Below are 26,009 nucleotides of genomic sequence, written 5' to 3' on the forward strand. Positions count from 1 at the left end.
AGCGCGCGAGGCTCTGGGGCGGCTCTGCGGCGGCGCGGGGCGGAGCCTCGTCCGAGGGGGCTCTGTGGCTATCTGCGGAGCGTCGCTGTGCTCGCTGGGCTGAGGTCGTCTGAGGTGAGGAGGTCGCCCCGGAAGTGGCTCTGGCTTGGCGCCTGGATGGTGTAAGGCATCTGCTTCCAGCTTTGTTGTCAAGGGGCCGCTGCATCACCCAGCTCTCTCCCCCTTCCCTTACAGCAGCCATGGCGAAAGGCAGAGTCGCCGAGCGATCGCCGGCGGGCACGTTCCACACGAACCCTGTGAACGACGGGACGGCGGGGACTCGGGGGCCCGCGGCGCCGAGTAGCGGAGACCACCTGAAGGGTGAGGGGATCTGGGGGTCCAGGGCCGAGTGTGCCAGGAGCGGCTCCGGCGGGAAAGGACGCCTGCGGGTTTTGGGGACTTCTGGGGAAGGAGCGGCCTGCTGGCGTCCGGGCCGACGCAGGGCAGGGGTTCCTCGAGCATAGGTCCCCGCGCAGCGCAAGGCCAGATGACTGGTGGGTGAGTGGCAGATGCTTTTTAAATTGAATTCAGTTGAAAGAAATGACAGCGGGCTGCTTCACGCCCGGGAGCTTGTAAGGTTGATAACGAAGCCGGACAGATCGGGAAGGAACTTTAGTATTCATTTCGTTGTTACAGATGAAGAAACTGAGGCTCCGGGTAGGATACATCGCTTGTACAGTCACAAAGCCGTTAGTACAGTAGTTAAGAGCAAGGACTTGATCTTCCAGGTGGCGTTTCCAGATGACAGGGAGCACCTGGATTTGAGTCCTTTCTTTGTCTTTTACTTGGAACCTTAGACTTGTTAACTTTCTTTTTATTTTATTTTATTTATTTATTTTTTTTTTTGGTACCGGGGATCGAACTCGAGTCCTTGCGCCAGGCGGCGGAACTACTGAGCTAAATCCCCCGCCTTTCTTTTTATTTTTGAGACAAGGTCTCGGTCTGTGTTCTGGCTGGCCCTGAACTCACTTTGTAGCCCAGGCTGGCCTCGAACTCATGGCAGTCCTCCTGCCTTTGCCTCCCAAGAGCTGGGATGACAGGCGTGGACCACCTCTCCCGTCTTGGACTTGATAACTTTAAAAGGCTCAGTGTCCGAACTGTAAAAATGGGGATAATACTATTATCTGTTTAATTGGCTGATGCATGGGTTAAATAAAATAATTCATTTTAAAGACGTTCATTTTAAAGACGCTTCCCCCGCTACACCATCCTGGAATTTCTCAGGGCTTTAAATATTGTTTTGTTTTGTTTTTTTGAGACAGGGTCCTGGTATGTAGTTCAGGGTGGCCTTAAAGTCACTATGTAGCCCAGGCTGGCCTCAGACTCTCAGCAGTCTTCCTGTCTCAGCCTCCCAAGTGCTGGAACTACAGGAAGGCACCACTGTGCCTGGCCTAAATATTGTTCTAAGGGAGAAAGTATACTTAGAAACTAAATGCTTTGATTACTTCATGGCATGAAATTGCTTATTGCTTTTCAGCAGTCAAAATGAGCTTTTAGTAAGTGTTTTTAAAGCTCATAAAGAAATTATCCTATCAGTGTGGTGCCACACACCTGTAACCCCAGCACGCAGGAGGCTAAGGTAGGATGATTCCCGTTGTTCAAGGCTGGCCTTGGGCCAGGGATTTAGCTCAGTGGTTCCACCACCTGCCTCAAAAGCCCAAGGTCCTGAGTTTTATCTGCGGTACCAAAATAAATAAACAAATAAGTAAAATAAAAAAATAAATTCAATGTCTTTCTGTGCTCCCTTCAGCAGCACATATATTAAAAAAGAGGCCAGGGCTGGGGATTTAGCTGAGTGTTTTCACCGCCTGCTGTGCAAGCGCAAGGACCTGAGTTCAATCCCCAGTACCAAAAAATAAATGAATAAATTTTAAAAATAAATAAAAAATTAAAAAGAGGCCAGCCTGAACTATATAGCTAGACCCTGCCTCAAGGGAAAAAAAAAGTGTATAAAGGGAAATACAGGTAATGTATTTTCAAATAAATTTTTTTTTTAATTAATTTTTTGTACTGAGGATCAAACTCAGGACCTTGTGCTTGTGAGGCGGACGCTGTGCTGCTGAGGTAAATTCTCGGCCCCATTAATTAATTTTGAGACAGGGTCTCACTTTGTAGTTCAGGCTGGCATTGAACTCACTATGTAGCCCAGGCTGACCTCAGTCTCTTGAGTGCTGGGAGTACTGGCATGTGCCACCACGCCCAGCCTCACTGTTTTATGATGTTGTCAAGTGATTTTTTGCAGATGACACACCTATAAAGTGTGAAGGCATGCCTTCTTAGAGAAATAGGGTTTGAATAAGTAATGAGAGAAGGAGTTGCTGGGCCATGGGAAACAGTAGGCTCAAAGGTTAGTGTGAACCTTTTATGCATGTCAGTAAAGGGATTGATTTGTTGTGAATGGAGGGTTTCTGTTGGGTGGCAGTAAGTGTCGGCCTTCCTGATTGTCCTGTTCTAATGGTATCAGATTATATTAAGCTAGGGAAGTTTTTGATCCAGCCTGATGATTAATGATTACCAGTGTTTTTCTTTTTCCTCTCTGCTTCCTTTTGTCTTTCTCATGTTAGAAATTCTTTATAATGTTCCAGATGTATTTCAGAGGTAAAGCACTTGTCTAGCATGTAGGTTCAATTTTTTTTTTTTTTTTTTGAACCAGGGATTAAACTCAGGTCTTTGCCCTTGTGCAGCAGGTGACGAAACCACTGAGCTAAATCCCCAGCCCTGTTCAATTTAAAAAAAAAATTTTATTAGTACATAATGATTATATTTACCATGGGAAGTTGGTACATCCCCTTCCTCTCCCTCAATTATTTCTTGAAGTCATTTTCATTTATATAGATTTTGTATGTAGCAGATCATAATGTAAAATAAATTATTGTGGGACAGAAAAATATTTGAGAAACACTATTGGTTTTCATTTATTTATTTATTTATTGGTGATTCTGGGGATCAAACCCAGTGGTACTCTACCACTGAGCTATATATCCTTACCTGTTTTCATTTTTGGGTCAGGGGACAGAGTCTTTTTATTGTTGTTGGGTTTTTTTGGTATCGGAGATCAAACTCAGGACCTTGCACTTGAGAGGCAGGCAGCAGAACCACTGAGCTAAATTCCCAGCCCTAGACCAGAGTCTTGCTAAATTGCCCAGGCTGGCCTCTGACATGCCATCCTCTTGCCGAAGCTTATTGAGTAGCTGGGATTAGAGGCTTGCACCATGGAACCACTGTCTTGAAGTTGCTTCTCTTGCTTTTAAAAGGCAGTATTTTCCAAACTGGAATAATAAATCTATCTTAGATTCCTGTTCTGGATCCTGCCTTACTAATTTGCTTCAACAAATAACTCCTTAAGCATTCACAGTAAGCATGGTACTTGGTGGCTTAGAAGAAAAAGGAAGCTCTGATTACTGAGAAATGGGATCTACAAGTAGAATTGGCAATGGGACATTAACCAAGGTATTAGTGTGATTTGTGGATGACAGTCTAAACACAAATTTTATATTTTAGGCTTTTTTTTCTTTTTGCCTACAGTAAATAGAAAACTCAATTGAAACCTTTGCTGAAAGGGAATTTGTTGGTTTAGGTAACTTAAAAATCAGTAAAGTAGAATTTAGTGTCATCAAGCTGGAACCAGGGGCTGAATGCTATCTCGGCACCAGGTTTTTTTCATATCTTGGTTTGCTTACTTTTTTTTTTTTTTCTTTTTTTGGTACCGGGGATCAAATTCAGGACCTTGCTCTTGCGAGGCAGGCAGCAGAACCACCGAGCTAAATCTCCAGCCCTTGGTTTGCTTACTTGATGTCAGCTTTACCATAAGTTTAGTTCTTGAATTCCAGGCAAGCTAAGTGCTTTCTTATTAGTTTTGAGAATCTTTGACCTAGCACAGTGTTGGAGAACCTTTTAGCGCTTTCAATGATACAAACACCCTGTTGTGGCATGTGTGCCATAGGTTTGCCAGCACTGTCCTTGTATTACCAAGGTCTCAGTATTCACTGATTGTATTGCTTTACATTAGGTGCTCATCTCTGCACTTTTCACTGTTGTTAGATGGTAAAAAAAAACAAACACCTGATTGGCTGGGTCTCATTCATGTTATATACCCAGAAAAGGCACTAGGAATGGGGCCAAGGCAGTTTTCCCAGTGACATAGATCACTCATGATTTTCCTGTCTTGGTATAGAAATAAAGAAAATGAACCCGTCTTGATGAAATACCTAGGGTGGCTCATTTATTAAGAAAATTTAGTGTATAGTTTTGCAGGTTCAAGGACATGACACCTTATTGGTCCTCTGGTGAGGCCTTCATGGAGGATGTAAATGTCAGTTCTTGGGACAAGAAGTCACATCTTGAGTCAGGAAGCAGATAGGACCAAGTGGGGCCAAAATCAGGCTTTCATGTTAACTGTAGCAGAACTATCAAGGAGACCTGTGGGGCCTCTTTTGGAGGACAAACCCCCAACGACCCAAGGACCTCCTATTAGGCACCACCTCTCTAAGGTTGACTAGTTCCTAGGTGTTCCGTCACAGTGAACCCTGGGGGACACTCAAGCTACCCCCAAAACATAGCAGATAGATAGAAGGAAAGAATAAGGATTTTATCAAAGATGTTGGGTCGGGCTGGGGATATAGTGCAGTGGTTTCGCCGCCTGCTGTGCAAGCACAAGGACCCAAGTTCGATCCCCAGTACGGAAAAAAAAAAAAATGTCAGCTCAGTTGATATAGGAAGTCCAGGCTGTATATGGAAGGAAAAGAGGCTGGGAGTGTAGCTTAGTGGCACCAAAACTACCTGGCAAGTGCAAGGTCCTGAGTTCAATCCCTGGTACTGCAAAAAAAAAAAAAAAAAGTAAGCAAAAGAAATGAATATTAGAAAAGTTTTTGGGTTTAAAAATTTTTGGAGGGGCCGGGGATTTAGCTCAGTGGTTTCGCCGCCTGTCTTGAAAGTGCAAGGACCCAAGTTCAATCCCTTGTACCAAAAACAAAAACAAAATTTTTTGGTACATTTAAATATACGTAATGATAACATTCATCATAGGGAATTTGTACCTGTACATGATATATCTTGCTTCTTTTTTTTCCCATTTCCCTCTTCTTACTTCAACCCCTCTTCCTGTCCTTATTTACAAAAGCTTTGTTTCCATTTTTCTTCTTTTTGCTTTTTTTGGTACCAGGGATTAAACTCAGGATCTTGTGCTTGTGAGGCAGGCATGGCCCCACTGAGCTACATCCCCGGCAAGGATACTTTTTTTTTTCAATACTGGGAATAGAACTCAGGACTTTGTGCTTGCCAGGCAGGCATGGGGCCACTGAGCTAAATCCTCTGCCCTTTCCTTCTTGAATATTAGAATTTAAAATGTCCATGGTAGAGCAGTTCTAGGGAATGTTAGAACTTAGTGTATAGCACTGAAAGTAGGTGGCTAAATTTGAGCAGAAATGAATGTCTGTGATACTGTGTGGATCATTTAAATGTGTGGTGAAATCTTTTAGGATTATGGAGAAGTTTAGTATAAGCTTGGTGTTGGTCCTCAGTAAATAGATGTACCTGAAAGTGGGTAGGTGATTGTGAGTTTGTATTGATTGGATGGTAGCAGAGTTGCTGCAGGGTATAGGACTTGGAGATTGAGTTCTTATATGAGTTTGAGAGTGCTACTTCTGCTTTCTATAAATGTGCTTTCGTGTTTTTAAAAAAATTGTTTATATTTTATAGCTATTTTAATTTATACTTGATGGTATTATTACCATTTTCAAGTCAGTGATTTTTTTAAGCTTTAAACCCCTTGAAATATTTTACCTCAACAATGTTACAACAGTGTTGTGACTTTAAAAGACTTCTTGTTCTGTAGACTTATGTCCTCAAGAGAAACAGGTTTTCTTTGATGGTGGGGTCAAGTAGATTAAAAAACACTCAATGGTGAGGACAAGTGGACTGGATAACCAGTAAGAGTAATTCCTAAGATATTGTAGATACTACATTTTCCTTTCTGAAAGATTTTTACATGAAAGTAGTAAGAATGAAGACAATACTAGAGGATTATTAGAGTTAATTTATGTTTTTTTAGGATGGATTTCTTTGTATTAGAGAAAGGGTGCTTGCTTGTAAGAAGAAAAACATCAAAGATGTTGGGGGAAAGAGAATCTAAAGAGCAAGATTTAGAGGGTAATGTTCTAGCATTAATGAAAAGATTAGAGGAAAGGGAAGATAATTCCATGAGCAGATCTTGAGGTAGACATTGGGGACACTAAAGTAGGAGGCAGTGTCATTGGTTGTAGGCAGAAGAAGGTAGAAATAACATGGCTAAGTAATCTTTTTGGAGAGGGATAGAAAAGGATTACTGTTTATCAGTGATCACCTTGATAGAAGCCAGGAAAATGTGAACTTGTAGGTTGAAGGTGCACAGTTCTGACTTTCTCTAACAGTACCAGGGAAAGAGGTCGAAAAGCAGGTAATTGTATTATTCAAACTAGGAACTGGTATGATGGAAGATTTGGAAGTTAAGAAGATACGAAAAAAAATAAAAATAAAAATAAAAATAAATGAAAAAGAAGGTACGAGTATGTGTAGTTGTAAATGCTAAAGGTGCATGCATCTAATGTTGCCATAAGAAGGAACATTGTAAGTGCAAGAACCCAAGTTTGATCCCCGGTACCAAAAAAAAACCAAAAAAAAAAAAAAGAAAGAGCATTATAAATGTATGTACCTGAAATTTAGAAATAAATTTTAAAAACAAGATTTAGAACTTTTATCTATGTTTAGAACTGTAAGTGAATTACATACTAATCCCTGGGTTTATTAGAATTATATGGAAGGATTGTTGTTGAATCATAATCACCAACAATCACTTTTTATCCTTTTGTTTGAAAGGAGTGTCTCAAAATTGAATGTCATTCCAGGTTTTTTGCTCTTTTTTCGGTACCGGCGATCGAACTTGGAACCTGTGCTGGCGAGGCAGGTGGCGATTTTTTGCATTTTTTCATTTGTTTTCTTGTGCTGCTGTTGAACACCATGCTTAAAACTTTGCCTAATTTTAGAGTGAAAAAAATAGTTGTCAAGGTAATCCTAGAGGTTAATTTTGTTCAAATGTCTATATATTTCATCATCCAACTAACTGTAAAGTAACAAGTAGCAATTAGAACACGTACTCAAGGAAAACTCAGGATAATTAATGTTCTGCAGTGCAGTTAAACATTGTCTGGACCTTTCTCCTATCTCTCCTATCTCATTTTAGGAATGGTGAGTTTATAATTAATTTATTATTATTATTTTTTTTGGTACCAGAGATTGAACTCTGGTCCTTGCACTTGCAGAGAAAGCGGTGGAACCACTGAGCTAAATCCCCAGCTGAAGCCTTGTTTAATTTTTAAGAGAACTCCATTACCTATTTAAATCCTTAAGATTATATTTGCTACATACAGTATAGACTAGTATAGTATAATTCTTTTCCCATCTTTTAATATTCAGCTAAGTTTCCACCTGCTCCATGAATCTTGCTTTCATCACTCCAACCCATACTATTGCTTTCCTATAAACCAAGTCCCTATTAACTCTCCTCTTCCTTGGTGGTGGTTCTTGAGGTACATGTTGGGTTGAAATACTGTTTTCCTTTATATTTATTTACATTTATATTTATGTTATTTATATTTACTTTTTTTCCTTCTCCTTCTTCTTCCAGAAAAAGCCTGGGCAGAAGCTGGGTCAGCAAGAATGTCACTGCTTATATTGGTGTCCATTTTCCTGTCTGCAGCTTTTGTTATGTTTTTGGTATATAAAAATTTTCCTCAGCTTAGTGAGTAAGTATACAAGAAAGAAACTGAGACTATCTGGCTATTTATGAGATGAAAGTGGATTTTAAAAAAAGAAAGTGAATTAAAAGCTAAGTGTACTTTAAGCAATAGAATATCATGACAATTGTGTATTTGCTTTCATGGCTTATAGCAAGTCCACATCAGTACTATAATTTAAATATTGTTTTCAACTCTGCCTGTTGATTTTCTATGCCAGACTTTTCTAGTATTGCTTTTCTAATAAGGCTTATGGCTTCCAAAAGCTTTTTTTTCAGTACAGGGAATAGAACTCAAGACCTTGCACTTGCAAGGCAGGCATGGGGCCACAGAGCTACATCCCGGGCCCCAAAACTTTCTTTTTTTGAGACAGGGGTCTCACTATGTAGTCCAGGCTGACCTTGAACTCATAATGTAGCCCAGGCTAGTCTGCCTCAGCCTCCCAAGTGCTGGGATTATAGGTGTGCAGTACCACACCTGGCTGTGTTTTTTTTAATTATTTAAAAAAAATTTTTTGGTACCTGGGATTGAACTCAGGAGCTTGCGCTTTCGAGGCAGGCAGTGGAACCACTGAGCTAAATCCCGGGCCCTGGCTGTGTTTTTAAATGTTGAGATGGGCACTCCGAGTTTCTGAGTTGACCAGGGCTCAAACTTGGAATTCTCCTGCCTCAGCTACTTGTGTGCTGAGATTACATGTGTTTGCCACCACACCCAACTCCAAAATTTCTTTAAAAGATAACTACTATAAGAAATATATTTATTTAAGTTGTGGTACTGGGAATTGGCCCCAGGGTTACTAAGCTATATCCCCATCCACCCCCCCCCCTTTTTAAAAAAATTTTTTTGCTACCGGGGATTGAATTTGGGACCTTGTGTTTACGAGGCAGGCGGCAGAACCACTGAGCTAAATCCCCAGCCCACAACCTTTTTTTTTATTATCATGAATGTAATGGTATAAATACTGTGTTTTATTCAAACTGTAGGTCACTACAGCACTAAACAATAAAATGAAGCAAATAGAAAATACTAGAGAGGCTGGGCATCAATCAAGCTCAGTGGCACCACACCTACCTCGCCTGCCTTGCAAGTGCAAGGTCCTGAGTTTGATCCCTGGTAGGCCCCCCCCCCCCCAAAATTAGAAAATACCACCTGTTTTTTGCAACTTAAACTTTGTGGGGGTTTTAAAAAATTTTTTTGGTACTGGGGATCAAACTCGGGACCTTGTGCTTGCAAGGCAGGCAGCAGAACTGCTGAACTAAATCCCCGGCCCTAAACTTTGTGTTTTGCAGTACTAGGGATTGAACCCAGGCCCTTGAGAGTGCAAAGCATGCACTGTCCCACTGAGATATGCTTACAGCTCCAATATTTTGATTTCTTGCAAAAGTGCAAATGCCTTTGAAATGGTAGCATGATGTATTATTAAGTTAATATGATTTAATTACAGATCCTTTCTGGGTTTTGATCAAGGAGTAGAAAGTTTATTTTTTAAAGAGCAGATTGAAAGAGGGAAGGGAGAGACTGGAAAGGTTGTCTTTGCTTCCAGTCTGCCCTAAGAATATTAACACATTACTTGTATAAAACAGTGTACTATTATAAGCCTTTTATATTTAGCTTTGTTGCACTCTGCATATATTTGTGTATATCCATGCATACGTACCAAGGCATGTACACTCCTATAGGGAGTCTTTAGTTTTTACTTTTACTTTTTTTTTTTTTGAGACAGGGTCTCACTGTGTAATTCAGGCTTGCTTTGAACTCACTGTGTATCCTAGGCAGGGCTAGAACTTGGGGCGATCCTCCTGCCTCAGCCTCTTAAGCGCTGGGATTACAGGCATGCACCACCATGCCCAGCTGAGTTTTTAGTTTTTTTTGTTTGTTTGTTTGTTTTGTGAGGCAGGCGTGGCACCACTGAGCTAAATCCCCAGCCCCCCCCCTTTTTTTGGTACCTGAGATCAAACTCATGACCTTGTGCTTGTGAGGCAGGCAGTGGCACCGCTGAGCTAAATCTCCAGCCCTTTAGTTTTTAAATTTTATAAAAGAGAAGCTACTTTATTTATTTATTTTTTTTGAGAAGCTACTTTAGTTTACCAGCTTCTTTTTTTTGCTTTTTTCCCTGCGATGGCACCTCACTAAGCCCCAGCTGGCCTTGAACTAGCTGTCCTGCCTCAGCTTTGCAAGTGCTAGGATTATGGCCATGTGCCGCCACACCTAGCTACCAAGTATTTTTATTTATTTATTTATTTTTTGGTACCAGGGATCAAACTCAGGACCTTGCACTTGCAAGGCAGGCAGTGGCACCACTGAGCTAAATCCCCGGCCCTGCTACCAGGTACTTTTAAAGGACTTAAACAAGCAGCATTCGGGCTGGGGATTTGGCTCAGTGGTTTTGCCGCCTGCTGCGCAAGCGCAAGAACCCGAGTTCGATCCCCGGTACCAAAAAAAAAAAAAAAAAAAAAAAGAGCAGCATTCACCTGAATGGTGGTGCATGCCTCTAGTCACAGCTACTCAGGAGGATCTGAGATAGGAGGATCGCTGAAACTCATGAGTTCAAGTCCAGCCTGGCAACATACCAAGACTTTGTCTCAATTAAAAAAAAAAAAAAGTATCATAAGAAAGGTACATTGTGTCATTGTTCTTTAGAATAAAAATATGAAAACAGGGACTGGGAATTTAGCTCAGTGGCACCCTGGCTTGAAAACAAATGAGCATAATATACCTTAAATACAAAGATGATTACTTGGGACTTTTAAAAAAAATCATTCAGTTCCAAACAAGGTACCAAATTTAAAGTAAAGTGGTTTTTTTGTTGTTTTTTTTTTTGGTGCCAGGGATCGAACTCAGATCCTTCTGCTTGCTCAGCAGGCAGTGAAACCACTGAGCTAAATCCCTGGCAAAAGTAAAGTTAATAGAGAAGGAGGGCCGGGAATTTAGCTCAGTGGTTCCGCTGCCTGCCTCGAAAGCGCAAGGTCCTGAGTTTGATCCTTGGTACCAAAAAACAAACAAAAAATTAATAGAAAAGGAAAAGTATTTTAACTTTTTTTGACCTTTCAGCTGGGATAGTCCAGAAGAGGTGTGAATTCATTAAAATTTTAATTAATTTTCATTATAAATGATTATTAACTTTCACTTATCAAGAGGAGTCCTCAAAATGATGTTAAATACGTTTTTTGTTTGTTGTTTTTTTTTGTTTTTGGTACCCGAGATTGAACACCAGACCTTGCGCTTGCGAGGAAGGTGACAAAATACGTTTTTCATACACTTAACACCAGTGGTTCATGTCTTAATATTTTAATTTAAAGTTCAAGCCAATATTGGAGTAAATGCTTTTAACCTTTAGTTTGGGTTATCCTGAACTTTCATATGTAGATTATGTATCTCGGGAAATTAAAGCATTAATACGTACTTTATAGACTTTTGAACTTAAAAATTTTTAATTTGACCTTACCATATTATATAGAGCAAGGCCTCAGATCATTTTGGATAAAACTCCATGTTTTGAACTTGACTTTTATTTTATCATAGAAAAATTCTGCTTAAATTTTTTCATGTTTATTTTATTTCTTTAGAGAAGAAAGAATGAATATGAAGGTTCCCAGAGATATGGATGATGCCAAGGCGCTAGGAAAAGTTTTATCCAAATATAAGGACACCTTTTATGTACAAGTACTTGTAGCTTATTTTGCTACATATATTTTGTATCCTTTTAATGAAGAATGTCTAATTTTGTTTAAGAAAAGGTTTAAAAGGTCTGCTGTTACACATAACTGGTTTTTATTTTAAAATATATTAATGTAGTGTACAATATGAAATAAAATAATGAAAAATTAAAATGGCAAAAATTTTAACTCTAATCCTGTCTCCTCAACTTAGTTGTTTTTTGGGTTCTTTTGGTACTGGGGATCAAACTCAGGACATTGTGCTTGTGAGGCAGGCACAGTGCCACTGAGCTGAGCTAAATCCCCGCCCCTGTGTTTTTTGGGTTTTTTTTGTGGCAGGGATTGAATTTAGGACCTTGCGCTTGGCTTGTGAGGCAGGTGCTGGAACCACTGAGCTAAATCCCTAGCCCTGTTTCCCCAGCCCTATTTTTATTTCTGAATATCTTACCAGTTTTTTTGGATATTGTGCTTATTTCATTTATCAGATATTTTCCTTTCCTCTATAATTTAGGATATTTATCTATTTTTAAAAATTGCTACTTATATTATTAATTAACAAATTTGAATCACTAGTTATCTCTTTGTTTTTAAGAATATTCCAAAAATAAATTAAAATAAAATAAAAAAGAATATTCCACAAGTTGTTTGTTTTTGTTTTTGTTTTTTTTTTAATGACGGGGCTTACTAAGTTGCTTGGCCTGGGCTGGAACTTTTGATCCTCTTACCTCAACCTCCCAGAGTGTAACCACATTCAGTTTTGTTTTGTTTTTTTTCTCTTTCTCTCTTTTTTTTTTTTTTTTTTTTTTTTTTTTGTTGGTTTTTTTTTTTTTTTTGGTTCTGTTTTGGTTTTTTGAGACAGGGTTTCGCCTTGTAGGTAAGGCCTGCCGTGAATTCACTATGTAGCCCAAGCTGGCCTTGAACTCATGGCAATCCTGCCTCAGCCTCCCGAGTGCTGGGACTACAGGTATGTGCTACCATGTCCAGCTACCACATCTAGTTTAGCTTCTTTCTATATTATTTTCAAATTGCTTATATTATTGGTGATTAATCTTCTAGTTTGTGGACTTCAGCTTTCTTTACTGATTTTTGTATCTTTTATTCTTACCCAACCTATTTTCTAAATCTCGGTTAAAAGACATTAATTGGTGATACTGTGAAAGTAGTCATCCCCCCCCCCCCCCCCCGTACTGGGGATTGAACTCGAGACCTTGCATTTGTGAGGCAGGCAGTGCAACCACTGAGTTAAATTCCTGGCTCATTATCCTTTTAAAACCAGCTTTTAGGCTGAATGTGTTTGGGTACACCTGTAAACCCAGCACTTGGGAGACAGGCAGAAAAATCACTGTGAGTTTGAGGCCAGCCTGGGATACATAGTGAGCCTCATCTCCAAAAAATAAATAAATAAAACAAAACGAACTTTTATTTTTTGTTTTTGGTACTGGGGATTGAACTTGAGATCTTGCGCTTGTGAGGCAGGTGGCAGAACCACTGAGCTAAATCCCCGGCCTGCCAGCTTTTATTTTAAAAAGGCAAATTAGCTATTTTGTTATTCTCTTAAGATATTTATATTCTGGCTTATTTTGTTTCTTTTCTGAATTTCTTTGCTTGTTGGATTTTTTAGCCAAAATCTTTTGTCCTCTAAAATTTAATAGCATTTTCTTTTCTTGTATTTATATTGATTTATATGTGTTTTGCAAATTTTTTGGGGGGGTAAGTTTTTTTTTAATAAATTTTATTTCATCCCATTCCCCTCCTCAAGTGTTTTGAGTACCTATGTAAACATATTGGAGAGGGCTGGGGATTTAGCTCAGTGGTTCTGCTACCTGCCTTGCAAGTGCAAGGTCCTGAGTTCAATCCCCAGTACCAAAAAAAAAAAAAAGAAAAAATTAAAAAATAAATAAAAAAAAAAAATTGGAGAAATTATTTAGCATAGGCAATTTAGTGACAGGTTTAGAAAAGTTTTAACTGCTAATACAAAGAAGCATTTGTATTTTGGTAGTATGCTTTATGTAGTTACTTTTATCATTATCCTTCCTATTATTAGAAAAATTCAAATCTGGAGAATACATATACATTTTTTTTTTTTTTTAGTACAGGGATCGAACTCAGGAACTTATGCTTCCTACATATCTTTTTGACAGGCCAATTTGGGCAGCTGTTAGCCAGATTACTTAATTGTACAAGTATTGCTTTAAATCCATAACTGCTGCCTTTTCCTGTTAACTCCATTTTGTCAACACTGTGAAAATCTTACTGCTGGCCTTATGGGTTATTTTGCCTTATGTCCTGTACTTTAGTAATAAATTGAAATGTGTTCCCTAAATAAGAAACAAACCTGGTTCATCCTTTTCATGTGTCTTTTATAAGCCTTTTGGGAACATTTCGTCAACAAGATCTATAATTTCTATGTTGGAAAATCTTGTTTTTTGCCCCATTTTCACTCCCTACATTGGGACGCATTTATGGTGAGAGATAATGGGAATGTCACCACTCTGGCCAATCAGCTGGTTAGCTGGTTAGCATAAATGAATCATGGACCTTTTTTTTTTTGGTACCAGGGATCAAACTCAGGTCCTTGCGCTTGTGAGGCAGGCAGCAGGACCACTGAACTAAATCCCCGGCCTGACTTTTTTTTGGTATGGGGATCAAACTCAGGACCTTGTGCTTGCAAGGCAGGCACAGTGCCACTGAGCTAAATCCCTGGCCCTGAATCTTGGACTTTTATGGGGCAGTAAATGTAGCCTTGTTATCTTTTTTTTTTTTAAGTTTATACTTTTTTACTTTTATTTTATCCCATTTCCCCCCTCCAGCCCCCTGCCCTTCCTATGTACAAAAGCTTTGTTTCCATTTTTTCCTTCTATTTTCACTTTTTTTCTTGTCCCTGTCTTCCTTTCTCCCTCCCTCCCTTCTTCCCCTTCCCATTTGAACACTTTCTTCCCATTTCCCAACATCCATTATACATCTCAGCCCTTATTTCCACATTCAGTTTCTTACACCAGAGAAACAATGCAGTATTTAAACATGTGTGTCCAATTTATTTAACTTAAGAGTATGTTTTCAAGGTCCATCCACTTCGCTATAAATGTCTGAAGCTCATCCTTTATTAGCCTTGTTATCTTAATGTCCACATAAAATTTAGTCACCAGTTTGAGGCCAGCCTGGGCTATATAGCTAGCTCAAGGCCAGCCTAAACTCTGTATAGTGAGACCCTGTCTCAAAAAACAAAAACAAAAAACCTGTCCTGCAGAAGGTTAATTACAAAGTATATTTTATTTAAAAATTTAAATATTGATATTGTCAATTCAGATTATATATTGTTACTTTTTACTTGATAAATAAGTGATGATTTCATATATTATAGATTTTTATAACTTGTTAAATCCAAATTTTTTTACAATAGTCTATAAACTTTTGAATTTTAAATTATAAATGTTTAAACTTGGTGAGGAAAGGGAAATACTTTGTCTTAGGGCACATAACTGTTTTGGTTTTACTAGTAATAGGGCTGATTAATAAAAGGTGAGCCACCTTTAACTTCTAAAATTTCTTGCAGGCACATTCGAAAAAGTAAAAGAACACCTATAATTAATTCAACTAATACATATTTGAAACAGTATACCAATTATTTTATCATTTCAAAATATAATCGGTAAGCTGGCCATGGTGGCACATGCCTGTAACACTAGCACTTGGGAAGCTAAGGCTCCTGGATTGAGTTTGAGGCCAGCCTGGGCTACATCAGAAGACAAGTGCTACTGAATTCAACAGTGCAAGCACTTGTACCTCTTGAATGAGGCCTAATTTCAAATTCTTGTGTATTCTTTTTTATATTTTCCTTTTTTAAAACTCCAGCTTTCATTTATTTAACCAATTTCTTAAAGTACTAATTATATGCTAAGGACTAATCTAGTGCTTTGAGTACTCAAAAGCAGAAAACTGTTTCCAGCTGGAATAATGAGAAATACTAGGTAGAGATACAGCACAGGCCTGCACAGAGCCAGCCTAGAGCAGAGCCCTCAGGCACGGAGCATTGTTAGGAAGTAATCTGTGGTCCAGTTTAGCAGGAGTAGAGGGCATAGGTGAGGAGGACTGAGAAGTAAGTCTAGGACACTGGGCAGCTGAGCTCCCATTACAGAGGACTTTGAATATCAAGCTAAAGAATTTAGAATATTTATTTGGTATTGAATAGTCATTGAAGACTTTTAAGCAGAGGATGACATTAAAAGTGTCATTGCTGGGCATAGGGGCATGCGGCTCTTATAGCTGAGACATACTCAACACCCACAAGTTTAAGGAGGAGAGGTTTATTTTGAGTCATGGTTTGTAGAGGTTTCAGTCCATAGTCGGCTGGGCAGCGCCGCGGAGGAGAAACAGTTCATGGCTAGGCAAGCAGGATGCAGAGGGGTGGAGGGGTGTATACTGTTCCAGGGCACGCCCACAGTAACCCATCTTTCCCATCACACTCACCTATCACCCCACGGTCCAGATATCTCCCTAAAGCCCTACCTATAAGTGCATGAGGCTTTGGGGGAACATCTGTATAAAAACCATAACAACTGTAATCCCAGCTATTGGGAGGCTGAAGCAGGAGGATCATGAGTTTGAGGCCAGCCTGACAACCTAGCAAGACCCTGTTTCAAAATAAAAATTTAAAAAATGTCTGGGAATGTAGCTCAGTGATGGAGGCCCTTAGTTCAGACCCCAAGACCATAAAAAAATCACTCATTTTCATCTTTTTGTTTCCCTAGACCAAAAAAGTAACTTTTTATTTAATTGTTAGAAGTAAATTTTTTGTTTAAGTATTTGAATATTTGAAACATACACAAAAGTAGAGAAATTATTTTTGTATGGTTTTTGAGACAAGTTCTGTCTTCTGTCTCAGCTTTCTAAGTGCTAGAATTAAGAGATGTGCACCACACATCTTGTACCCTCAGTTCTTTTTTAAATGAGTAGTTAATGTAAGTTTTATAGTTAAATTTAAAATAATTATATCTTATAGGTACCTAGATTTCTATAGAAATCCTGTTTTCTGAGAATAATTGGGAGTAAATCAAAATGCATTAGAGAATTCTATATGTTATTTAAAAGATTATTGAAGGGGCCAGGGATTTAGCTCAGTGGTTCTGCTGCCTGCCCTGCAAGTGCAAGGACCTGAGTTTGATCCCCGGTACACCCCCCAAAAAAAAAAAGATTATTGAAGATTTCTTTTTTCATTTTTTTGGTCACATTGTCCAATTCCTTTTTCTTTTTCTTTTTTTTTTGGTACCAGGGATCGAACTTGGGACCTTGCGCTTTGCGAGGCAGGTGCCAGAACCACTGAGCTAAATCCTTGGCCCTGTCCAATTCCTTTCTATCTGGTACATGTTGGATATTTGTCTTGTTCTTTTAGTAGCAAAATTTTAGCATTGTATTTATTTACTGTATTTTATATTTTTGTATTTATTGATAAGTAAATGGTCAGCTTTGTATTTATTGATAAGTAATGGTTGAAGACATTGCAGCTGAGGAATCATTTTTAATACATTTGGATGTAATTTTACTTTATCTTTTAATACAGGTTGAGCATCCCTAATCCAAAAAATCTAAAACCTGAAATGCTTCAGAATCCAAAACAAGTAAAAATACTGCATAAAATTTAGCTTCAGATTTTGTGTATAAGGTATATGAAACCTGAATGAGTCTAGACCTAAGACTTCATTCCCATCTCAAAGACATTATGTGTATGCTGCAGATATCCTACTTCTGTTCCCAAGCATTTTGAATAGGAAATAACTCAACCAGTACTGAAATATGCGTATGTTCTCAATAACATGATGGTTTCTGTGTCTGTAGTTTTTTCTGAAATGTTGGGTTTGTGTTTTTAAAATTTTATTTGATTATGTTTTAATCCTTAACTTAAAAGTTAACAGCTTGCAGACATTTGCTATTCCAGGCTCAATATTTCTCAGTATACTCTCAGGGTTCCTTTATCCCTTTCCACTAGCCTTGTTTCTTGTTTGTTTGGTAAGTACATAAATTGAATTGGGAGACTGGAAAAAATAGCTCTAAATAGATTGATGAGAATGATAATGTCATCCTAGTCCCACTAGTCCAGTAAGTTTCTTCGAGAGCAGTTGATGTTCAAGTGTTACTTGTTAAGTTCCTCAATGAAGAGATATTGTTTGTTTTTCTCCCTAGAACTGGGATATTATAGGTGTAATTGCATTTATAAGCTCTCAGTCTTTCCTATTATGGGGGTTTTGTTTTCCTGAGACAGGGTCTTGCTATGTAGTTCAGACTGGCCTTGAACTCCTGGCAGTCCTCTTGTCTCTGCCTCTGAAGTGCTGGGATTATATGCTGTGCAACCATGCCCACCCAGCTCCTGTGTTTTGTAACCTGAACAGTCTAAGAGTTTGGGTGGGCACAATGAATTAAGTCCCAGGGGTGGGGCAGTGCTTTTAGGCAGAGCATAGAAAAGCTTGGCTCCTGAAACTGTATTGTTATGCTAAAGGCTAACTAATTATTTGGATATACAGTAGTCTCAAATTTAATTGCAAATCCCAGTTTGTTTTAGTTGATACCATTTGAATTACAGTTTGGTTTAAGAAAGGTCTACATCAAGTGAGTTCTCTGCATAAGAGATGTGCAGAGCAACCTCTCTGTCCTCCAGAGAAGTAAACTAATTGAGCTTTTCCTAATCCTGTGGTTAAGATGGGAAAATATAAAGTACTTATGGCTTCTGTTGTTTTCCAGTGTTCCGGACTTGGTGCCTCATTCTGCTATATGCTCTCCTATTTAGTTGGGAGACCAGTTGTATACAAATACCTAACAGAGAAAGCAGTAAAGTGGTCACAGCAGGTAAATATATGTTATTATTGTTGTTTCTTTGTTTTTTTGAGACAGGGTCTTGCTATGTCCAGGTTGGCCTGGGACTTGCTATGTAGCACAGGCTGGCTTCAAACTGTTAGAGGTCCTCCTGCCTCAGCCTCTGAAGGTCTGGGATTACAGGTGTGCACTGCCATACCTTCACAAATGTTAATAATTTTATATACAAATTTTTGATTTTTCAATGCCTGTAATGATTGTTTTATCTTTTTTTTCTTCCTTACATGCTAGGGAATCCCTCACTCAGGCAAAACACACTACCACTGAGTTACATCCTGGGTTCCTCCGTAATGATAACATTAATTCTTTATCTTAGTAAATTCAGTCGTTGAAAAATCAAAGCCTTACTCTGAAGGCGTCCACATTCTTGGACACTACATGGGTTGTGTTGTGTGTTGATGCAGCACGCTTGTAGGGGCACTGAAAACCCGCATCCTCCAGCTCTTCTAATGCATCCTGGGGGTACTGTGCTCCAGCCAGGAGCCTGGCAGAGCTGAGCAGTGATGGGTACGAGCTAAGAAGCATCTCTATTTCTATCATCTATTTCTTTTTCTTTTTCTTTTTTTTTTTTGGTACTGGGGATCGAAATTGGGTCCTTGTGCTTCCTTGCACTTGTGAGGCAGGCGGCAGAACCACTGAGCTAAATCCCCGGCACCAGCATACTTTTAAAATCCTCCTTATCGACAATGAAGGAATCCATTTATATGATATATATTGTAATCTGAAGTTTTTAAAAATTGGGAGCTAGAGGCTGGGGGTGTCGACGAATGGGAGGGCTTGGCTAGCATGTGGGAAGTCCAGAGTTCAGTCCCCAGCACCAGCTTCACTCATGGACAAATGCGTTGGGAGTTAAATTTGTTATTGTGATAGGTTGCTCATTACACTGTAGAAAGATGAAGACATTAAAAAGTTGGCTGATTGATTTCTCTCTACGAATTGATTTCTTTCCCTTTTCTTTTGTTCTTTTATGTGTCGTATTAGGTATGGAACACCTTCATACTGCGCTATATCCCTAGCCTTTTTTTATATTTTTAAATTTAAGACAGTATTGCTAAATCATTAAGTTTTGTCCAGGCTGGGTTTAAATTTACAATCCTCCTGCCTCTGCCTCCCAGAGTGCTGAGATTACAGGTGTGTACCACCATATCCAGCTTGAATGTTTGTTTTTTGTTTTTTTGGTAGCAAGGATCGAACTCAGGACCTTGAGCTTGAGAGGCAGGCAGTGGGACTACTGAACTTAATCCCTGGCACTGTTTTGTTTTTTTTTATTGGTACCGGGGATTGAACTCCGGTCCTTGCACTTGCGCAGCAGGTGGCCAAACCACTGAGCTAAATCCCCGGCCTGTTTTTGTTTTTTAAGACAGGGTCTCACTGTGTAGTTCAGGCTGCTCTAGAATTCACTGTGTAGCCCCGACTGGCCTCAAACTTGGGGCAGTCCTCCTACCTCAGCCTCCCAAGTGCTGGGGTTATTATAAGCATGTACCACCATACCCAGCTTGAATGTAAACTATGTAAGTTATTTGATATTTTAAGTGTTAATAGCATTATTGTACCATCTTTAGAAGCATAACATTGACCTACAGTGATAGCAAAGCTTTTAGAGCTTTCAGTGATACAGATAGTCTGCTGAGTCATGTGTGCCATAGGTTCACCACCACTATTAGAACAATTTTTAAAAACCTCATTTGGGCCGGGGATTTAGCTCAGTGGTTCTTCTGCCTGCCTCGAAAGCACAAGGACCTGAGTTCGATCCCCGGTACCAAAAAAAACCCAACTCATTTATCTCTGGTAATGAGCATTTAAAAAATTATCATTTTTAAACTCTATTTCACATGATTAATATTGGAGCAACAAAAAAAAAGGTGCTGGGAGTGGTGGTGGATGCCTGTATCCTAGCATTTAGGAAGCTGAGACAGGAGGATCACTATAAGTTTGAGGCCAGTCTGTGCTACATAGGGAGACCCTGTGTCAAAAAACAAAATACTGGGCTGGGGATTTAGCTCAGTGGTTCTGCCATCTGCCTCACAAGTGCAAGGTCCCGAGTTTGACCCCCCGGTACCAAAACAAAATACTGTAAAGCAGGGTATGCACACCTGTAATCCCAGCACTCAGGGAGGCTGACGCAGGAGGATCACTGTGAGTTCAAGGCCAGCCTGAACTGCATAGCAAGACCCTGTTTGAAAAAAGCAAGTGTAACAAAAAGTATTCATATTGGATAAATTCTGAAATATCAGGAATGAGAAATTGAAATGCGTTGTTTTATGTTAAGCAGCTTATTTTCAGGATTGGCTTTGTCTGATGCTAATATTCTTTTTTTTTTTTTATGACAGGTTGAACGTCATAGAGAACATCTCATTAACTACATTATATTTCTGAGAATAACACCATTTCTCCCTAATTGGTTTATTAATATTACATCTCCTGTGATAAACGTGCCATTGAAAGTTTTTTTTATCGGCACTTTTCTCGGTAAGGCCCTTGGGTCGTGCTCTGTCGGGGGTCCTTGTGTACTTACCCAGCAGTGTCTAGCTGGCCGGGTTGTGGCCTGTGCAGCCTGCAAGGATCGAATCAAGTACTTGGGCACAAAGCCTGCCCTGCACAGATAGATCCTCAGCAATGATTGTGCATTGTGTTAAGTATTTTTATGGGTCAGGGATTTAGCTCAGTGGTGCTGTGCCTGCCTTGCAAGCCCAAGGTCCTGAGTTCGCTCCTTGGTACCCCCCCCGAAAAGTATTTTTTTGTTACCTCTTAAAGAGGAACACTTTCTATTGGATATTGAACTTTTTTCCTTAGTGTTGGGGATCAAAGCTGGGGGCTTGCCTATGCCAGGCAGGTGCTCCCCCACTAAGCTATATCCCCAGTCCTCAGAACTTTTTAACTAGTCTTTCCCTCAAGTGGAGAGAAAAAAGTTACTGTTTTTAAATTTTTTTCTTTTGTCTTCTAATCAAGTGTGAAATATTGAACTTTAATTTTCAGTAGAGAGATGATCCCATTTTTCATTTTTTAATTATTATTATTATTTTTATTAATTTGGTACCAGGGATTGAATTCAGGACCTTGCACTTGCAAGGCAGGCATGGTGCCACTGAGCTAAATCTCTGGCCCCCATTTTTCATTTTATTGAAATCAGCACTTACTCTGTGTGTATATATTACCAAAAGTACAAGGAATGCAGAATCAACATTCTCGTCTTCAAGGCCCTGACACCTGACTTTGAAATTAATCAATGGACGTGAAGATTAATTTATATATTTTATGAATTCTTTTTGTTTGTTTTTTTTTGGGGGTACCAGGGATTGAACTCAGGACCTTGCACTTGCAAGGCAGGCATGGTACTACTGAGCTAAATCCCCAGCCCCCATATTCTATGAATTCTTATATGTGTGTATGTGGGTTTTATTGAGGAGTGGTTATTTGTTTTGCTGTACTAGGGATTGCTTCTGAGCTACATCTCCAACCCTTATTTAATATTTTGAGCTGGGTCTGATGATGCGTGCCTCTAATCCCAGCACTTGGGAGGCCGAGGCAGCAGTCACCATAAGTTTGAGGCCAGACTGGACTACATAGAAAAACTCTGTCTCAAAAACCTAAAAAAAAAAAAAAAGTTTGAGACAGGATCTCACTGAGTCAGTTGCCCATTCTCCTGTCTCAGCCTCGCAGAGTATTGTGTTTACAGATGTACACTGTTGTCCTGGCTGAATTCCTGTGGTCCGTTAGTAAATGCTCTGTGTTTTTTTCCACTTTTTTTCTTTTGTTGAGGTGGTACAGTTTATTTATTTATTTATTTATTTATTTATTTGTTTATTTTGGTACTGGGGATCAAACTCAGGTCCTTGTGCTTGCACAGCAGGCAGAGGTGGTACAATTTAAATTGAATTGTTGAGATATAATGAGCAGATTTCTCATGTATTGAGTATCTGCTAAGGCTTAAAGCTGGGTGTAGCGGCTTAATATTTTAAAGAAATTCATTGACAATTTTATCAGCATGTATATTGTTTCTTATCTCCTTATTTTACAAATAAAATGGCTAGAAATTTTGTTTTTCACTTGTTTTGATTTTTCATGAAATATGATCATTCCTTGGCTACTTTTTTATAACCTCTGGTTCTCATATTTTGATTGTCTAGACCAGTGGTGGCGAACCTGTGGCATGTGTGCTGTAGCAGGCGCACAAAGCCCTCTCTTTTAGCCTTTGAGCTAAGTTGCCCCAGCAGCCAAGCATTTGGATTTCACAGCAGTGTTGGCACTTTGCAATGAATAAGTGGATTTGGGGTTATAGTTTGGGCACTCGGTATCTAAAAGGTTCAACATCACTGCTCTAGACAATCTATTCAATTTTGTTTCTTTTTTTTTGCCAGTGCTCAGGGCTGAACCCTTGGCAAGCATTCTACCACTGAGCTGCACCTGCAGTACTCAGTCTTATTTCTGAACATTTAGACTGTTTCCAGATTTTTTTGAAAGACTTAAATGTTGTGAATCATTCGTTGGTTTTAAAATTCATTATCCTTAAGAAATGATTATAAAAAATTGAATTTTTAATATGGAAATAAACTTTAGGAGCTTTAAATTATTATATTTTTGGTACTGGGGATTGAACTCAGGACCTTGTTCTTTTTTTTTTTTTTTTGGTACCGGAGATTGAACTTGGGTCCTTGCACTTGCACAGCAGGTGCCGAAACCACTGAGCTAAATCCCCGGAAAGAGCTTTAAATTCTTAATGGTCTTTTATCCAAAATAACAATAGCTGTGTTCTTAAAGAAATTTTATGCACACAGAAATTTTTAATTCTTAAAAACAAGTTTTGTTTTTTACTGTGTGTTTTTGTTTTATTTTAGGTGTTGCACCTCCTTCTTTTGTAGCAATTAAAGCAGGAACAACATTGTACCAGCTTACAACAGCAGGAGAAGCTGTTTCCTGGAACTCAGTGTTTATTCTGATGATTTTAGCTGTTTTTTCTATTCTTCCAGCCATCTTCCAAAAAAAGCTAAAGCAGAAATTTGAGTGAAAAATTATCTGGGTTTTAAGTATTCTGTCATCATTATCATTGTCATCATCTCAGGAGTCACAGATTGGTCCATATATGGCTTTTCTCCTTTTTATTTTTTCCAGTGGTGAAGATCAAACCCAAAACCTTGAGCAAGCTAGGCAAGTTTTCTTGAGCTGAGCTATATGCCCAGCTCCTCTGTTTATCTTTTTTAAATCACCTCTTCAGTGAATGAAACAAGGAATTCCTGAATAAAATTTCCCATCAGTTAAAATAATGTATTTAAGTGGCAAGGGGGAGAAGAAAGTAAAAATGGAAATTCATATACTTTGAAAAGTGCTGTCATCAGTAGTTGCAATAGATATGTTACTGTACCAGAGGTAGCTATAGGTAGATAATTAGTAGTCATGTGGTATGAAATTCTTGGTCCAACTGATACTTTCAATTTAATATTTTTCTTGTGTCTAGTAACTACAGTAGAAAGTGGTACAGTTCTTCCTAATGTTAGCCTTCTTTCAGAGGATATAAGCTGGTTAACTAAAGCTTAAACAAGATTTACATTTTCCTTCTCTTTATTTTTGAGGTAATATATTTGTTTAGAGGTTGCATCTTAATAGATCACCATAGGGCTGGGGATTTAGCTCAGTGGTACTGTGCCTGTCTCACAAGCACAAGGTCCTGAGTTCAATCCCCAGTACCCAAAAAAACCCCACCAAAAAACGTAATAGATCACCATAATGGAAAGGATATCAAGTTACCTATTTGTGAATTTTATTTTTAGTTTGTGTGGGGTTTGTTTTTGTTTTTGTTGGTACCGGGGATTGAACTCAGGTCCTTAGCTTCCAAGCCAGGCTCAGGAACCACTGAGCTAAATCCCTAGCCCATAGGGGTTTTTTTCTAGTTCATATATAAAATGAAGATTACATGATAACTATTGTTGATGTTGATAATTTGTATTCAGAAGATATTTTGTTACAGTGTCTCTAATATCTCAAAAGGGGATCTAAAAAACAAACTCAAGGCATATAGTTTTTAGATATAAGAATAATTATATTTTCAAACAAAAACAGGCAGCAGGACACCAGTGGTTAAATATATTTTATTTGTTACACTGACTGTAAAATTTACCTCATTTATTAGTCTGGTCATTAGGGAATAGATTATGTAATTATCCTTTTTATGTATAGTACACCTATAAGAATGTTTTATTTCTATTGCTGACTTTTTTGTTTGGGGTCTGCTTTTGATTAGTGCAGTTTCTCAATGTAGACCTTTTATTTTTCTAACTCAGTAAAATTAACTTCTCACATGGTAACAATTATATTTAAACAGTCCTGAAAAAACTAAACCACTATTTGCTGCTCAGTTAATGGTAATGTCCTTGATTCCTCGTTTCTGGGTCATAGCCAATCAGTCAGTTTTAGTTGGTTATGATGGCACATGCCTATAATTCCAGCATGTGGGAGGCTGAGGCAGGAGGATTGCCATGAATTTGAGCCTAGCCTGGGCTACATAGCGAGCTCAAGCCCAGCCTGAACTGCATAGCAAGACCCTGTCTCAAAAAAATATAAAAAAATAGTAAGTAATAAAGTACTCTGTCACTTTTCTTTTACCTCGAAGTGGTTATGTTGAAAAGTCCTTTAGCTATGTGAGAAATCCTTGTATGTTTTCATTGTAAGAGGTATGATCATCCTCAAGGCCTGATTCTACTACAGAATGTGGACTGATTCATTTTTTCTATTACAGTATTAAATAGATTTATTGTAAATACAAAGAAAATATATTGATTAATATAGTAGTCGTATGTTACCTGGACTTTTGTGTAAAATTATTTATTGTTATTTCTAGTAAGATTTTATTCCTTTCTTATTCACCAGAGGCTGAGGGATAAAGCTTTTATTATTTTTACAAATGAATTTAAAACACAGCCTTTTGGGACAAAGCTTACTAAATATTATTGTGTGAAATGTAATTAAGTCAGTTTTTATCAGACTTTTAAAAATAAATGTAAGCACTTGGACTCAGGAGAGCCCTCCTGTTCACTCCAGTTTGTAGTACTCTATTCTCAGAGTATTCACTCCATCCTTAGATTCTTTTTCTTTGCTAATCTCTTCTTCTGTTAGAAAATTGTAGCTGCCACTTTATGTGGTATTTTCTTCTCCCAAGAGAACAGCTGTTCTCTACACGCTCATCGCTAACTGCTGAGAAGCCTTCAGGCAGGCTGTACCCGAACATAGCTGGTGGCCTGGATTCATGGGGTCACAGACTGCTCCTAGGCCAGATGTAAAGCCAAGGTTCAACCACCATCCCCACCCCCACCTCCCATCCCCTTTGGCCCTCGGGATTGAACCCATTGCCTTGCGCATGCTAAGCATGCACTCACTCTATTATTGAGCTACACTCTCAGCTACTGGTGGCGAACCCATGGCATGCATGCCACAGCAGGCTGTTATCATTGAAAGCTCTAAGAAGTTTGCCATCTGCCCTAGCCCCGTCAGGCACATATGAAAGACGAGTATCTAGGGATAACTGCAAAAGCAGGCCATCTGCTGTGGGAGGCAAGCAGGCTAACTAGGAAGTTGACACTAAGAATGTGAAACAGTTCCCTTAATGTTCTATTGCTCTTGTTACCTTGCGTGTAATATATTTAAGACAAATGCAAACTAAAATGTAATAAATTTTACTGGGAAACTTAAA

The 26,009-nt window shown here is 38.9% G+C and overlaps 1 protein-coding gene across 2 annotated transcripts; it reads left to right on the plus strand.

Annotated features, from left to right (window-relative positions):
* Positions 1-16: 16 nt before the first annotated feature.
* On the plus strand, positions 17-26,009 carry Tmem41b (transmembrane protein 41B). Of its 2 annotated transcripts, XM_004851400.3 has the most exons (8): positions 17-114; positions 235-360; positions 7,700-7,817; positions 11,375-11,503; positions 17,374-17,467; positions 18,197-18,301; positions 20,659-20,797; positions 23,164-26,009. In XM_004851400.3, exons 2-8 carry the CDS (start codon positions 240-242, stop codon positions 23,331-23,333), a joined length of 876 nt encoding a protein of 291 aa, XP_004851457.1. In that variant the 5' UTR covers positions 17-114; positions 235-239; the 3' UTR covers positions 23,334-26,009. The 2 variants fall into 2 exon arrangements, with proteins under 2 accessions (XP_004851457.1, XP_004851456.1); XM_004851399.4 differs by lacking the exon at positions 17-114 and having other exon boundaries at positions 123-360.

Source organism: Heterocephalus glaber, unplaced genomic scaffold (genome assembly GCF_053883595.1).
Source record: "Heterocephalus glaber isolate CG9 unplaced genomic scaffold, H.glaber_assembly_v1.0 deba00001428, whole genome shotgun sequence".
NCBI classification, from domain to species: domain Eukaryota; kingdom Metazoa; phylum Chordata; class Mammalia; order Rodentia; family Bathyergidae; genus Heterocephalus; species Heterocephalus glaber.

What these genes read in the sequence shown, in the direction of transcription:
- Tmem41b (XM_004851400.3), top strand. Translation starts at nt 240, where the DNA reads ATGGCGAAAGGCAGAGTCGCCGAGCGATCGCCGGCGGGCACGTTCCAC. An exon ending in TAGCGGAGACCACCTGAAGG is followed by an intron (nt 361 to 7,699) that starts GTGAGGGGATCT and finishes TTCTTCTTCCAG; the next exon opens with AAAAAGCCTGGGCAGAAGCT. An exon ending in CAGTAAAGTGGTCACAGCAG is followed by an intron (nt 18,302 to 20,658) that starts GTAAATATATGT and finishes TTTTTATGACAG; the next exon opens with GTTGAACGTCATAGAGAACA.